Below are 13,822 nucleotides of genomic sequence, written 5' to 3'. Positions count from 1 at the left end.
GAGAAACAAAAAAAGTCGCTCGGGGCAAGATCAGGTGAATAGGGAGGGTGAGGCACAGGGGTCATGCCGTTTTTGGTCCAAAACTGCTGAACGCTCAGCGTGGGCAGGTGCGCTCATAAATCACCCAACATGAAATGGGCAGACGCATTGAAAGAGTCTTCAAAAAAATTCACTGAAGCCAAACACAGCCTCTCACAACAATACCAGCAGATACCCTGATGTAGATGGGTTCCTAGAACACTCACCTAGCGGGGGAAGCCTGGATTATAAGAGGCCTGCCTTCCAGAAGATAATTCCAGGGGGTTTTTTTGGATCCTCCCTCATGTATTATACTTGAATAAAAAGGTTTTTTTAAGAGTTTATTCATTTAGCCCTGGCTGGTGTGGCTCACTGGATTGAGTGCTGGCCTGTGGACTGAAGGATTGCCAGTTCAATTCCTGGTCAGGGCACTTGTCTGGATTGCGGGCCAGGTCCCTAGTTGCAGTGTGAGAGAGGCAACCAATAGCTGTTTCTCTCCAATTTCTCCCTCCCTTTCCCTCTCTCTAAAAAATAAATAAGACATTAGAAAAGAATCTGTAGCCCCAAGTCATTGTCTCTTTCTCAAACAGTCGCCTCCCAAAACAGATCCTGGGGAGGGGGCAGGAGGCTGAGATCCCACACTAACTGGAGGGTTGGTCCAGCCTCCCCTTCCAAAGCAGGACTCCCATTTACATGAGGGGCATGTTCACATCACCCAGCAACCCCGAGTCCCTCGGGGCCACCAGCTCCAGGAGGTGTGGGTGTGCTAAGCCAATCAGAGGCCCATCCAGAGACAGCTGATGAAATTACTGGAGGGGGTGGGGTTGGGAAGGAGGACCCTGAGCTGGTAGGGGCAAAGCCTAGAGCTGCTGGCTCCCCAACTTTGCCACCACACAGGGAGAAGCTTGCCAAAGAATAAAGAAAGATGTAGCAAAAGAGGGAAACAGAAAGGAAAATAGGCAACTTCTTGAGATCTTCTTGGAGCTCTTAGATCTAGACGATCCTGGAAGCACCCCTTGCTTGAACTTATTATGGAAGCCTGTGAATTCTGCTTTGCTTAGGTCAGCTTGAGTTACACTTGTCACTTAAGGCACTATTACAAAAGTGCCCTATGGCCGCTCTCTGGATGTCTGTGTGCACTGAAACGGGGTAATAACACCCCACGCTAACCATAATTACAGGCATCTGTCCTGGCGTCAGAGCTTGCTACACCTTACAAAGCACTTCAATATTCATCCACCATCTGATCATCACAGAAGTGCCAGGGGAGGCTGTGCAGGTTCCTGCTTTCTTTCTTATTAAGATTTTAAGATTTTATTTATTAATTTCTTTAGAGAAAGGGAAAGGGAGGGAGAAAGAAAAGGAGAGAAACACCAATGTGTGGTTGCCTCTTGTGCACCCCCTACTGGGGACCTGGTCTGCAACCCAGGCATGTGCCCTGACTGGGAATTGAACTGGTGACCCTTTGGTTCACAGGCCAGTGCTCAATCCACTGAGCCACACCAGACAGGGCTAGTTCTACTGTCTTTGCCATCCTAGGCTTTCTGAGAGCTGGCAAGGACATGAGCACCACTGATTTTCTTCCATAACGAGAAGAGTGAGGCTGAAGGGAAGAAGAGGCGGCCTGGACACAACCAGAGCGTCATGAGACGCAGAGGGCTTGAAAATTCCTCCAAAGGGCCAAGAGCAAGGTCAGTTAAGACTGGGATGTAGCCTGAACCCCAGATTTGAGAATCTGGCTTTAATCCTTGATCATAAAGAAGATCTCATGAGCCCAATAAATAATAACGGGGACCTCTCACTGAGCATCCACCATCCATCATCCAGCATAATTCCAAGCATCCTATTCATTTTCTTATAGAGCTCTTCTTTCAGGCAGATTCTGCAATTAAGCTCCACTTTGCAGATGAGGACACTGAGGCTTAGGGAGGTTAAGCAGACTGCCCCAAATCACCTATCAACTAGCAGGGCTGGGCCTCAAACAAGGTTCTTTAACAGCAAAGGCTGGGGCTGGGTTGAGGCACCAGAGCTGGTTGCCTGTGCCTCCTGGGTCTTGAGACTTAATTTATGGAGCCCACTGTCTTATCTGGAAGGTTTTCCCCCTCTCTGCTCTGACTTTCACTTCCTTCAACACTTCTGGAATACCACTTAAAAAAGAAACCCATCCCCTCCAGAGCAAGCCCCGGCCAATTAACTGAGGTCCTTCCGTCATCAGTACCATCTCCTCCGTCCAGACAATGGCCCTCCCTTCTGAGTATCAGTTAACACACTTTTGGGTCAATTATTCACGCTGGATTATCTGACACACCCACTGGTCAGCTGTCTTCACCCCCCACACAGCTACCAGAATCCGCTTTTAGAAAACTTCAATGAGATCACACCACTTCACACCCACTAGGATGGCTCTCATCAAAAAGACAGACAATGACAAGTGTTGGCGCGCATGTGGAGAAATTGGAGCCCTCAGACATTGCTAATGGGCACGTAAAATGGTGCAGCTGCTTTGAAAAACAGGCTGGCAGTTCCTCGGGAGGTTAAATATAGTTACCGAATGACCCAGCAATTCCATCCCCAGGAATATACCCAAGAGAAATAAAACATATGTCCACCTAAGACTCGTACATAAATATCTATAGGACCATTATCCATAAAAGCTAAGAACTGGAAACAACCAAAATGTCCATCCATCAGCTGCTACACAAAACATGGTCCGTCCACATCGTGGAATATTACTCAGCCATTAAAAGGAACAAAGCCCTGACACCTGCCACAACGTGAATGAACCTCGAGAACATGACTCTGAGCGGGAGAAGCCAGACACAAAGGAGTACATATTATGATTCCACTGACATGAAATGCCCAGAATAGACAAACCCACAGAGGCAAAAAGCAGATCAGTGGCTGACAGGGGATAGAGGCAGAGGGGAACTGGGAGGTACGGCGTTCGTTTTGAGGGTGAAAGAAGTGTTCCGGAATAATACTGTGCTGATGGTCACACAACATTGTGCCCATACTAAATACCTCTAGATTGTACAGTCCAAAAGGGCTCAATGGTGCCGTTGGTGGTATGTGAATTTTATCTCAATATTTAGAAAACTGTGTAACCACCCCCCACCCAAGAAAATAATCAGGTTACAGTTACCTGCTCACCGCACATTAAACTCCCAAGTGCATTCCCATCACTCCAGCAGTCAAACCCCGACTCCCTACCAGGCCCTACACGAACCTGGCCCTGGGGCCTCTCCCTTCTTACGCTGCCTTTCCCCTCGCTCATTCTGCTCCTCTCATACCTCCTGACCTTTGCCTTTGTTCATCCAACAATCTGGAATGTTCTTTCCCACAGCTGACTTCTCATCAGTCAGGTCTCTGTCCAAATGTCCTCACACACCACCCCCAGGCCCTCCTTTGACACCCCCATCTAAATAAAACACCGTCACGATCCATCACATTAACCTACTTTACTCCTTCTCAGCCTCTATCACCCTTCAAAAGCATATATATTTTTAGCCCTGACTGGGTAGCTCAGTTGGTTGGAGTGTTGTCCCAATGCACCAAGGTTGCAGGTTCGATCGTGCAAGACAACCAATGAATGCATAACTGAGCAGAACAACCAATAGCTGCTTTTCTTTCTCTCTCAAATCAATAAATACGATTTTTTAAGAAAGACCTATTTTTAAAAGCTGCTGACTTTTCTTGCCCATCACTCCAACCAAGAGGGCAGGAATTTTGTCTGTCATGCTCACAGCTAAATGTAGGAGCCACTTGAGAAACACTTCTGGAAAGAACGGATTTATTGAATGACTTCCTGTGAAATCTGAAATGCCACCTGCTACCTGGTCAGCAGTCTGGAGCCCCAGGTAAGCAGCCACTCTGCGGGGACTCCGGGCATTAACCAGCCTGCGATGGGCACTCAGCAGCCAGCCCGGCCCCAGACCTGTCGAGCGCCCTGAGGAAGTGGGAACAAGGGAACGAGCCCTCCCGTGGAAAGTCAGAAAGTCACAAAGCACACAGGGCTCACCCTGCAACTCGAAAACGCAAAGGAGAGATCTGAGATTGCGTCGCCAACACCCAAGCTGGAGGCTGGGGTCCAAATCAGCCTCGTCGAACTGTGCACTGAGAGACACCCTCTGATCCGGCTCCTTAGGACTTCGCAATCTGCCCTGTTCCCCACAATGACACGGATTCAGCTCACACCTGCTCCTGCCCCCGCCCACAGGGACTGTGTTGTCAGAGGCAGTTAAAACCTAAGCAGGCAGGCGGTCAGGCCTCCTTCCTTTTCTCCCTCTCCCTACCTCAGCATCGCTCCATCTACACGCACAGCCAGCAACTCACCCACTAGCAGCTTGACGTCCCGGACGGTGAAGTCAGGGTCAGGCATCCTGTAAAACGAGGAGCAGACTTCGGTGAGAGGCCAGAAACTCCTGAGTTAGACCCAACTCTGGGGGCAGGGTGACCATTTTTCCAAGAGGGTTCCCTTGATCTCATTTCGGGTACTTCAAGGGAGAGTCACTGTTAAACCCAACTCACCCCAATGGGCAAACCAAACCCGCACACTCTCCCCAACACCTGAATTCGGCCCTGCTACAAGAAGGAAAGGGGACATCCACTGTCTGCCCACTTTTCCCGGGACGACCGAAGTGCGGTGTCAAAAGTAAGGGCCAGAGCCGGGCATTCAAACCCCTGTTTCTTTTAGGGCGGGCGCCCCTCTTTGTGACTCTTCCTCTAGAAAATAATCTGCATGATGAGTTTTAAGGAGGGTGGGAGGGACCCCTGTGAGTTTAGAGGGGAGATAAGGCACACTCATCATACCAACTCCAGGGGTATGGTAACATGGCTAGCTGTAATGATTATGGTGACATTCACTATTCATTAACAACGATGCCTCAGGTTTAATTTCTACCCCAAGGAATGAGACTCTTGCGCAAGTCTGGCAGGAGGTGCCAGAGAAGGCAGCAAGCTGGGATGACACCCTCAGCCTCTTCCCCACCCCTGCCCAAGAGGTAGAAACCTGTTCTTCCAGCCTGCCTCCCAGATGTCTCCCCACCTGGAGCTCTGACAGATCTCTAAGAGAACGTAAACCAAACAAGACCCAGTGCAGAGGCAGGTGCTAGGACAGGCTGAGAAGGGGGAGACAGGCCTGGCATCCTAGGAGCCACACCCTCCACAGGAAAGGACCAATTCCCACACAGTGGGAGTCAAAGGAGAAAGACTTATCCAGGTGCCCTGCCTCTGGACCTAGGAGCCTGGCCAATTCCTTCCCAGCCCAGGCCCTGCCTCAGTTTCCTGATTTGGAGTGGGGGAACACTCTCTTTAGGAAGTCACTGCAACTTAACTGGGGTAAATCAGGGGAAAAGTCGACACTGTTTAAACACCCTATATCCTCTTTGCCCAAATTCTCTGAATAAGTCCAATCTTTGGAGGGTTTTTCCCTTTTGTCAGGTCTTGAACAAGGAGACAGTGTATCCCCCAGATTATGAAGCAACATCCTTCCCAGTGTTAAGAGGTGGAGCAAAGGATATAAGAAATCCATCCCAAGCTACACACTGTTCGGGAGGCAGAGGGTGGGGGCGGAGGAGGGAGCAATTAGTTTCAGCAACTTACTTAATTCCCAGTCCATCCTTCTCTGGAAATATCAGGGGAACCCTGAGAGCTTCTCTCTGCACATACTCGTAGTTGAAATCTGTTTGGATATTGAAATTAAAACAAGCTGGTGAAGTCATGAAGCAGCAAATGAAGCACAATCAATTGGTTAGGGGAAGAAAAATGATGGCGGAAGGGGCAGGGGTTATAGTAGATGCAGGCACCAGCTCGAGGGCAAAAGCTCCATGGAAAATGACAGGGAAATGGATTAGGCGAAGCCCAAGAGAAGCCATGCCAACTCTCAGCTCCTCTGCCTACTCAGTCATTCCCGGCATGCCCCACGGGTCAGAACTTGTCAATGAACAGCCCAAGGCTGGGTGAGGATTGGGGAGGGGAGACTCATGAAAGAACCCCACACAGAAGGAGCCGGGGCTGGTGCTGAGAAAAAGGGACAGAGAATCGCATCCCTAGCTGAGCTCAGAAAGTGAAGGGACTGCGAAACTGAAGAATGCCACCTGGGAGGATCAGAAGGCCCAGAGAGGAGGCTGGGAGGAGGGTTCTCATTGTAGCTAAGCTTCGGGGAAGATCTTATTGTAATATCCTGTATAGTGAAGGGGAGGGGGGGAAAGCCGGTTTCCCTGGAAACTGTGTATTTGGTGCCAAAATAACTAGGGAACTGGGCACAGCTTTGTTGTCTTAATAGTGAAATTGTGCTGCAGCCGTCACAATACTTGCTCCAACTGGATAACCGAGAGGGATGCTCCCTGGGCGAAGAAGACTGTGCAAAGAGGACGTGGAGAAGCCCAGAGAAAATTCACAGCACAGTTTTCCACCTGCGGTTTGTCTGGTGCAGACCCCCAAGCCCTTACCCTAACTATGGAGGGGAGAGAGGCTGAGATAAACCCTCACAGCCCCAAACCTTCACGGAACGGAACAATCCACGAGGGCACCGGGCCTCGCCGGCTGGTCAGAAGAGAGACGGGGAAGCTCACAGGTCACAGAAGCCCCTGCCCCAGGGAAGCAGTTCACCGGGGCAGCTTGGAGGGGGAGGAGGCCAAGGCAGCGCAGCTCAGAGAGGGAGAGAACAAAACCAGAGCTGGGGAAAGCCCTGACCTTAGCAGCTCAGATCCCCAGGGGCTCAGAGTGAATGGGGATTCCTAAGGATTTGAAGCCACAGAAGTTTAAGAAGCTTCTATCTTGAATCCAGGCTAAGGGCTCCTTCTGTTTCTCAGCTCCTCCCTCGAGTTTTGGGGCCAGATCTGAATTAACTACCAAAACCCTAGGGCCGTCTCCTTTGAAAGGAGCCTGGACAGCAGATTGAAGCAATCTCCCTTGCTGGAATCCCTGGCCCCCTACACACATACCCAAAGCCCACCCCCAGGGTCAGCTTCAGCTTCCTCCAACGGGCCTGAGAAAACTATCTGAGGTCCTGGGCAGAGAATTCCTCACAAATGACTAGGAAGAGTTTGCATATTGTTTCCTCATAGGATCTGCCAACTACTCAGTTTGAGGGCGAAGAAAGGAGAAGCATTAAAATCCCATTTGTGCTAAGGAAATTTAAATGAAGTTGAGAATGGCCCCTTAAAGACTGGACAGGCTGGAAGAAACTTCTTATTCCCTCCCCCCACAACCACCCCCTACCACGGAAGCCCAGCGCCCCAGAAAACAGTGGGCACAAAAGAGAAACTTCAAAAATGCAAAGCCTGGTCGGTCTCTAGAAATACTAACCCCAGAGGCAAGCCACTGGAGCGGAACCTGGGGGGCGGGAGGGCTTCTCAGTTATCAGCTCGCTGAGGGATGGAAGGGTTTTCCAAGGGGGATGGGAGGTAAACAAAATGGACCCAGAGTTACATAAAGGAAACTCGAATATTTGGTGGGGGGGGGGATATGAACTTACAAATCCCAAGAGAGCAAAGGGCAATGCCCAGGTAAGCAAGGGCACCTCCAAATCACCAAACCCCACAGGACCTCCGGAGGCCTTGGACTCAAGCCAGAGCATCACATCACCCCAAAGACCAGGCGATGTCCCCAGACACATTCCTAGTACCAGGGTCAGGGATAAATTACGGTCCTAAAAGTCTCAAACTGGGTGGCATCCCCAAATCCTAGAGGCTCTAAACTGGCAGGGCCCTCAAAAGGGAGCAGAGCTCAGGCCCCGAAGAAACCCCATGTCTTAGAGGGATGCCCCAAGTCTTCACTTAAAAGTGCCAGAGGACAGGGAACTCAGCCTTAAACCTGAGGGGCGATCACCACCTCAACCGCAATCCCCTCTTCAAACTGTCAGAGCTGCCGGGCTAGAGGCCATCGGCTTCAGTGGGGGCCCAAGCGAAAAACTCTGCTCCAATCTGACAGAGCCCGCCAGGTGATGGGGTGTTTTAGACTCCAGGCCTGAGGAGGCCCATCACTCAGTGACCCCTGGGCGCCCCCAGCGCCAGCTTCCAACTGGCAGGGCCCGAATAGCACGGGGTTTGCACGGCTTCAGGCCTGGGCGCCTCACCCCAGTCCGACTCCAGCCGGGCAGCGCGTAAGGAGCTGGGCGGGCTCCGAGAGGGATAGAACGCGGCGCGCGTGCCTTCCCTCGGTCTGCCCGTCCGTTCGTCCCAGGTCCCTCTGTTGGCCAGACCCCTGGCTCTGCCCACCCTGGGGCTGGTGGTGGGCGCTGGCCGGGCCTAGGCCCTCAACCGGCCCCGGTTTCAGCCTGCCCTCCTCCCTCGCCACCCCACCCCACCCCACCCCACCCCCCCAGTGCTCGGCCTCGTTTCGTCACCGGATCCCCTGGAATGGGGGACGCGGGCGCGAAATACGAACCCAGCCACCGGCAGCTCCCTCCCCACGTGCGCTCGGGCCGTGGCGCGGACGGTGGCTGAAGGAAGGGGCGCCTCACCTTTGCCCTCCATGGCGTGCACGAAGTCCCCCTGGTACAGCTGGCTGCGCAGCTTCTCCTCCAGGCTGAAGCCGCGGACACTAACGATCTCCTCCACGTCCGACAAGTCCTCGTTCTCGTCGTATCTCTGGCGGTCAATCGGGCGCTGCGGGGACCCAAGCCAGAGAGCCCGGGACGTTATTGGGGGACCTGAGGGTCGCCTCTCACCCTGGGCCCAGCTCCAACAGGTGCAGAAGCCGCGCACCCCTGTACCCCACCAGTGCGACCCGAGCAACTTTGCGCAAATGCTAAAGATGCTGAAAACCAGGATAACGAGAGGGGCCGCACCCCCAAGTGTCTGGCTGCGCCCTCCAGGGCATTCCTCTCCTGCATCTTCGGAGGCCATGTAAGGGACATCTGGGGGGCTCCCTTTGCTCCCCACCCCCGGAAGGTGTTGACTTTTGCTCACTCGGCCGGGAGCTTCATTATGTAACCCGCGAAGGGGGCTCCGCGGACGGGCTGGCGGGGCATCTGTAGGCCCCGGGAGGAGCCGCGGCGGCGCCCGGCTCGGCGCTAACTGCAGCCCCGGCTGCCGCGGCGGCAGAGCCGGGAAGCCGGAACCGGGGGCTGGCGGCATTTCTAAGACTGGAGCCGCCCCCGACCTACCCGGGAAGCTGGAAAGCTAAAATGGAAGGACTGAGACCCCAGCCGCCCCCGCCGACCGCCCTCCAGTGCGAGAAGAAGAGGTGGGAGGGGGGTTCTGAGCTTGGGAGGGGGAGAGGCTGACCGCCCGCCACAAAGCTCCCATCCGAGACCCCAAAACGCACCAGCAGCTGCCTCATCTCCCCACAAGCGCGCGCGCACACTCACTTCCTAAGGAGACTCCCCCGCCACTCCCCGCATCCCCTGCCTCCTCCCTCCACCGCCCGGCGCCTGGCCCCGCAGCCCCCTAGATTCGGGGCGAACCCCGAGCCCGCTCAGCCCCCTTCCACGCCTTTCCCCGCTACCACCTCTCCACTTAAGTGTCTGAGACTCTAAGCTTCACAACAGACTGGAGGAGTAATCTGCTGGCTTCCTTTTGCATGCAATTTATTATATTTTTTTCCGGTCCTCTTGCAAAATACAGAAAAGGAAAGAAAAGGCAGCGAGAAACAACAACAACAAAAAATAGATCTATCATATACCAGATACAGATTTGGGGGAAAAAAAAAAAGCTACACACCAATCTTCTTCCAGAGTCTTTCTCTGCCTCCATTTTTTTAGGAGAGTTCACCAATTAATTGTCAACACTCCTGCCCCCTGCATTTTGGCAGAGGGGGTAAGGAGAGAAGACCAAAGAAAACAAACCAAAAAAATAAATAAAGCAAGCCAGAGCCGAGATCTACAAAGTTTTGCACCAACACTTAAGCAGATCCGTTTGCAAAGTCCTAGGAAACCATTTTCAGCAGTTGTGGGGGGGGAGGCGTCGACGTCATAATCCCCGGAACGTAAACATTGTTGCCGATCGCGCTCTGAGCCCGCGGCCGGGCTAGAGTGGGGGGAGCACTCGGCCCGGGACCGGGGGGCGGGGGCGGCGGCACCGGGAGGTGTGTGGTGGGGAGGGTGCTCAGGAGGCACCGGGCGCCGTTAGTGCCCTGGCATCGCTGTTTTGTTGTTGGGTCACGAGTGTGCTTCTGCACGCAGGCGCCGCTGCGGCCCGGGAGTTGTGTGCAGAGCTGACTTTTGGAGGGCTGAGTTGCAGGCGGAGGGCGCATCCCGGAGATGGCGGGGCAGGGAGGGAGGGAAGGAGGAGGGGGAGGGAGGTGCAGATTTGCACGGCTGGCCTCAGCGGGAGGCACGGAAATGCAAGCGGAGCAAGCCTGCGTGAAAGCCCGTGAGGCTTGGCACCCCAAAAGACGACCCCCCCAGCTCAATCCTTGCCCCCATTGCCCACGAGCTACTCCTTTTCCTCTTCCTTCAGCCACCCCGCCCCATTACCTACAGGGCTGGTCCAAATTCAAAGCATTTTTAATATATATATATATAATTTTTTTTTCTTCTGAAAGTCTTTTGGCAGCGAGAGGGGGGTACGATCCTCCTAGACCCCATATGCGGACCTACCATAAGGAGGAGGCATTTGAGGGCTCCGGAAGATATTAGCACAGCTCCATTCCAGTACGAACTGCATAACTTTTAAACTCCCAGACTCAAAAGATGGACATACACGCGCGCGCGCGCGCGCACACGCACACACAGGTACAGGAAATTCAGCCAGAACAGAGCCTTTTCAGATCCAAGCTGACCAGAAGACGATGCCTTTCATTCATTCATTCTGCCCGCGTGTGTGGAGTCCTTTGCTAGGTGACGAGCCCTGGAACAGAAGCTGGACATTTTTTAAAGGTCCCTGCGCTCGCTCAGAAGTGAAATGCCGAAAGAATTGTATCTGGCGCCTCCTAACACAGCTGGCAAACAGGCGGAGGGTAAGCCCTTATTGGCCATTTATAAAGAAGAATCTGCGGAAAGATGGAAGGAGCTCTGGGATGGGGCACCAGGAACTCTGGGTGCCCCTCGATTAATCCTAGAGGGCTTCTTGGCAGAGGCATGGCCACCCTCAATACATATATGAAGTATCTTTAGATCTGGGTATGCTTCCCTGTCCACATTCCTGGTTTGCTGTGACCACCGCCAAAACTGGAATCCTAAATGTGTTGTCCTGTAATCCCGCCATGAACAGTCAGGTCGACTTTGGATGTGAGAAAAGCTGGCCCTAAGCATTCTTCGAGGCCAACTAGGCCTGATCTTGGGGGTAAAGATCACAATGAGATGACAAGGCACTGGGACTTAAACAAATAAAATAAATAAAGGAATGTTATAGAAGCTTACAGCAGGCATTGTGAAAAATTCTTCCCATTCTTTCAATATTTCTGCCGCTAACCTTGTGTGATGGAGCAGGTCATTTTGCAGAGAGGGAAACTGAGGCTCAGAGAAGTTAGGAATCTGGATGGTTGCTTTGCCCGCCTGTCATCCCCATGACGACACGGCAGTCAGACTTGTGGAGAGGAAGTGGCTTCCCCAGCAGAGATCGGATGTGAACCATCAGCTCCTATTGGTCACCCTAAGAGACAGCTTCCCCCACACTCATCTCAAAGCTTCCTGCCCCATCTTCTTGTATTCTTCCCCCTCCTCCGCCAGACTGCTTACAAGGGAACATCTTATTTCATTCTCTCTCACAAGAACGCTTTAAGGGAAATAGTCTTATTATTCCTCATTTTGCAAATGAGGAAACTGCCACGCAGAAAGGCAAAGCCACCCACCCAAGATCACACAGCCTGTAACCGGGGTAGCTGGTGATCTAGCCAGGGCCTCGGATACCCCATCTTTATCCGATCCTGACCATCTTTTACTGCCCCCACATAGCAAAATAGAAGTGAGCGTGTTTAAGGAGGGCGCGTGGCCTGGAAGGTACTGGAGAGTGAGAAAAGTGGAATTAAGGAAAACTGAAATTTTAATTCTTTCCTCCCAATGACCCTTCTCTCTCCCCACGTGGCCTCATGGTGTCTCCAAAATGTGGTGTCAGGAAGAGATCTGATGACAGGCACCTTAGGGTAAAACAGTTAAGTCCATATATCACTCCGATGAGGAGTTCCTGGCCTGTCCGAGTGGGAAAGGGTAGTCACCTAATGTAATCCCATCCCTTTACACACTTCGAGGAAACTGAAGACCAGAGGGAAGAATAGGCCAGCCGGGGGCTTGTTCCCCTCCGACTCCCCCAGAATGCCTACCCTGCCGCCTGCTCCTAAGTGATCACTCAATAAATGTTGAGCCCTTGATGGATCACCTTCCCCAGCGATATTTGCATTTTCCCTTTATCAGTAATTGGCAGATGAAAGGCTTTGTCCCCCTGTTGAAAGAATTTCAGGCATTCGCTCAAAGTGGGGGAGGAGGTTATTTTGGGCCCAAGGGGGAAGGGCCAAGACCCTTGAGCTCCTGTTGTCGGCTAATATCCGAGAGGAGTGGGCAGTAGGTGAGAGAGGGAAGATTAAGGTAATTCTCCAAGAGAGGTACTTTTTCTTGCAGGAAAAAAAAAAAAAGACTAGGCCAGTTGTATTTGAAGCTTCATAATAATGACTTCCTGGACCCTCCTGCTCATTCTTACAAAAGGCCCAGTCAGATCCTGTGTTGGCCCCATTCATTCATTTCTTCATTCATCAAAGTTTGATTGAGCAGCTCTGTGCTTTAAGGCAGAGGGTATAGAAGAACCAGCTCCATTTGTAGACATACTCCAGGCTGGGCAGGGAGTAGCCCACCAGCTTCCCAAGGGAGTTAGTTAAGAAGGGCTGATATGGGATGCAACCCTCGGAAGTCAGGATTTTCAAACTGTTAGAAATAGAAGCTGTTGTCATACTAATATGTAATTACAATAACTTCTGGGTTTTAAGAGCTCACTATATCCTTGAGCAAAGCCACTCAGCTTTGCTGTCTCTGAATCTTCATCAAAGTTCTATGAAGGAGGGTCTGTAATGCCCCACTTTTAGAGCTGAGGCTCAAACAGAGGTCAGGTTACTTGGCCAACTTTTACAGCTGTGAAATAGCAAAGACAGGACTTGAACCCGGGGCTTGCAGGAATCCAGAGCCCACAGACTCTAGCACCAGGCTTCCCTGCAGGTCTACCCTAATACAGGAGCCTCTAGTCACATGTGACTACTGAGCACTTGAAAGCAGGCAGCAGCATTAAAGAACTGAATGTTAAAATTTATTTACTTGTAATGAAACTTCAATAGTTATATGTAACACTGTTTAACTTATTGGACAGTACAACCTTAGAATGCTTTCCAGAATTGGTCATAACTCACCTGCCTCACGGTCTGATTTGGCACTGGGTCCCTATATCAACCTTCTGGAAATATTTGTGGAGTGAATGAAGAAAATGAAGTAGTGTAGTGATGAGGCGGGGGGAGGGAGCTGGGGACTCAGCAAAGGTTTCCTTAGAAGGGGCCATCTGGTGCAGTGTGAATGTCTGCAGTGTTTGCTCTTGTACCGCGGGTGCTGAGTGTCTGCCAACAGTGGGACACTGTAGGCACCTGGGAATGCCAGTTGGACAAAAGATTGTCCCACCTGCCTGAATCTGACAGACATCTCAAGGACAGGTAAGTGGCGATGGGGCAGGAAGCTTTAGAAATGAATACCTACTTCCTGATATCTTTTCTGTTAGACTCAAACCCAAAGATGCAAACGTAGCCATGTTTGCAACAGAAAAAGAATCAAATAGATCTGAAAGTTAGAGAACTGATTAAATAATCCCTGGGCCATCTGTGTGCCCAATGAAATGTTATAACATCATTTTTTAAAAATAATGTAGCTCTAGCCCTGGCTGGTGTAGCT

General features: G+C 51.8%; 1 protein-coding gene across 5 annotated transcripts in view; it reads right to left on the bottom strand.

The window, feature by feature from the left end:
* Window positions 1-10,638, bottom strand: part of KDM2B (lysine demethylase 2B) — a 99,717-nt gene extending 89,079 nt beyond the window's left edge. For 2 of the 5 annotated variants that reach the window (XM_053928892.1, XM_053928893.1), the window contains exons 1-4: window positions 9,289-9,338; window positions 8,483-8,627; window positions 5,620-5,698; window positions 4,351-4,397 (exon numbers count right to left, since the gene is read on the bottom strand). In XM_053928892.1, the coding sequence (XP_053784867.1) occupies window positions 4,351-4,397; window positions 5,620-5,698; window positions 8,483-8,627; window positions 9,289-9,303 (286 nt within the window). In that variant the 5' untranslated portion in view covers window positions 9,304-9,338. Of the gene's footprint in view, window positions 1-4,350; window positions 4,398-5,619; window positions 5,699-8,482; window positions 8,628-9,288; window positions 9,339-9,683; window positions 10,061-10,561 lie in introns of those variants that run through there. The other 3 variants (XM_053928894.1, XM_053928890.2, XM_053928891.2) reach the window with 3 other exon arrangements.
* Between the last annotated feature and the right edge of the window lie 3,184 nt (window positions 10,639-13,822).

Source organism: Desmodus rotundus, chromosome 7, assembly GCF_022682495.2.
Source record: "Desmodus rotundus isolate HL8 chromosome 7, HLdesRot8A.1, whole genome shotgun sequence".
NCBI classification, from domain to species: domain Eukaryota; kingdom Metazoa; phylum Chordata; class Mammalia; order Chiroptera; family Phyllostomidae; genus Desmodus; species Desmodus rotundus.
Note: the sequence above shows the minus strand (reverse complement) of the source record. Positions and strands in the feature narration are given on the sequence as shown.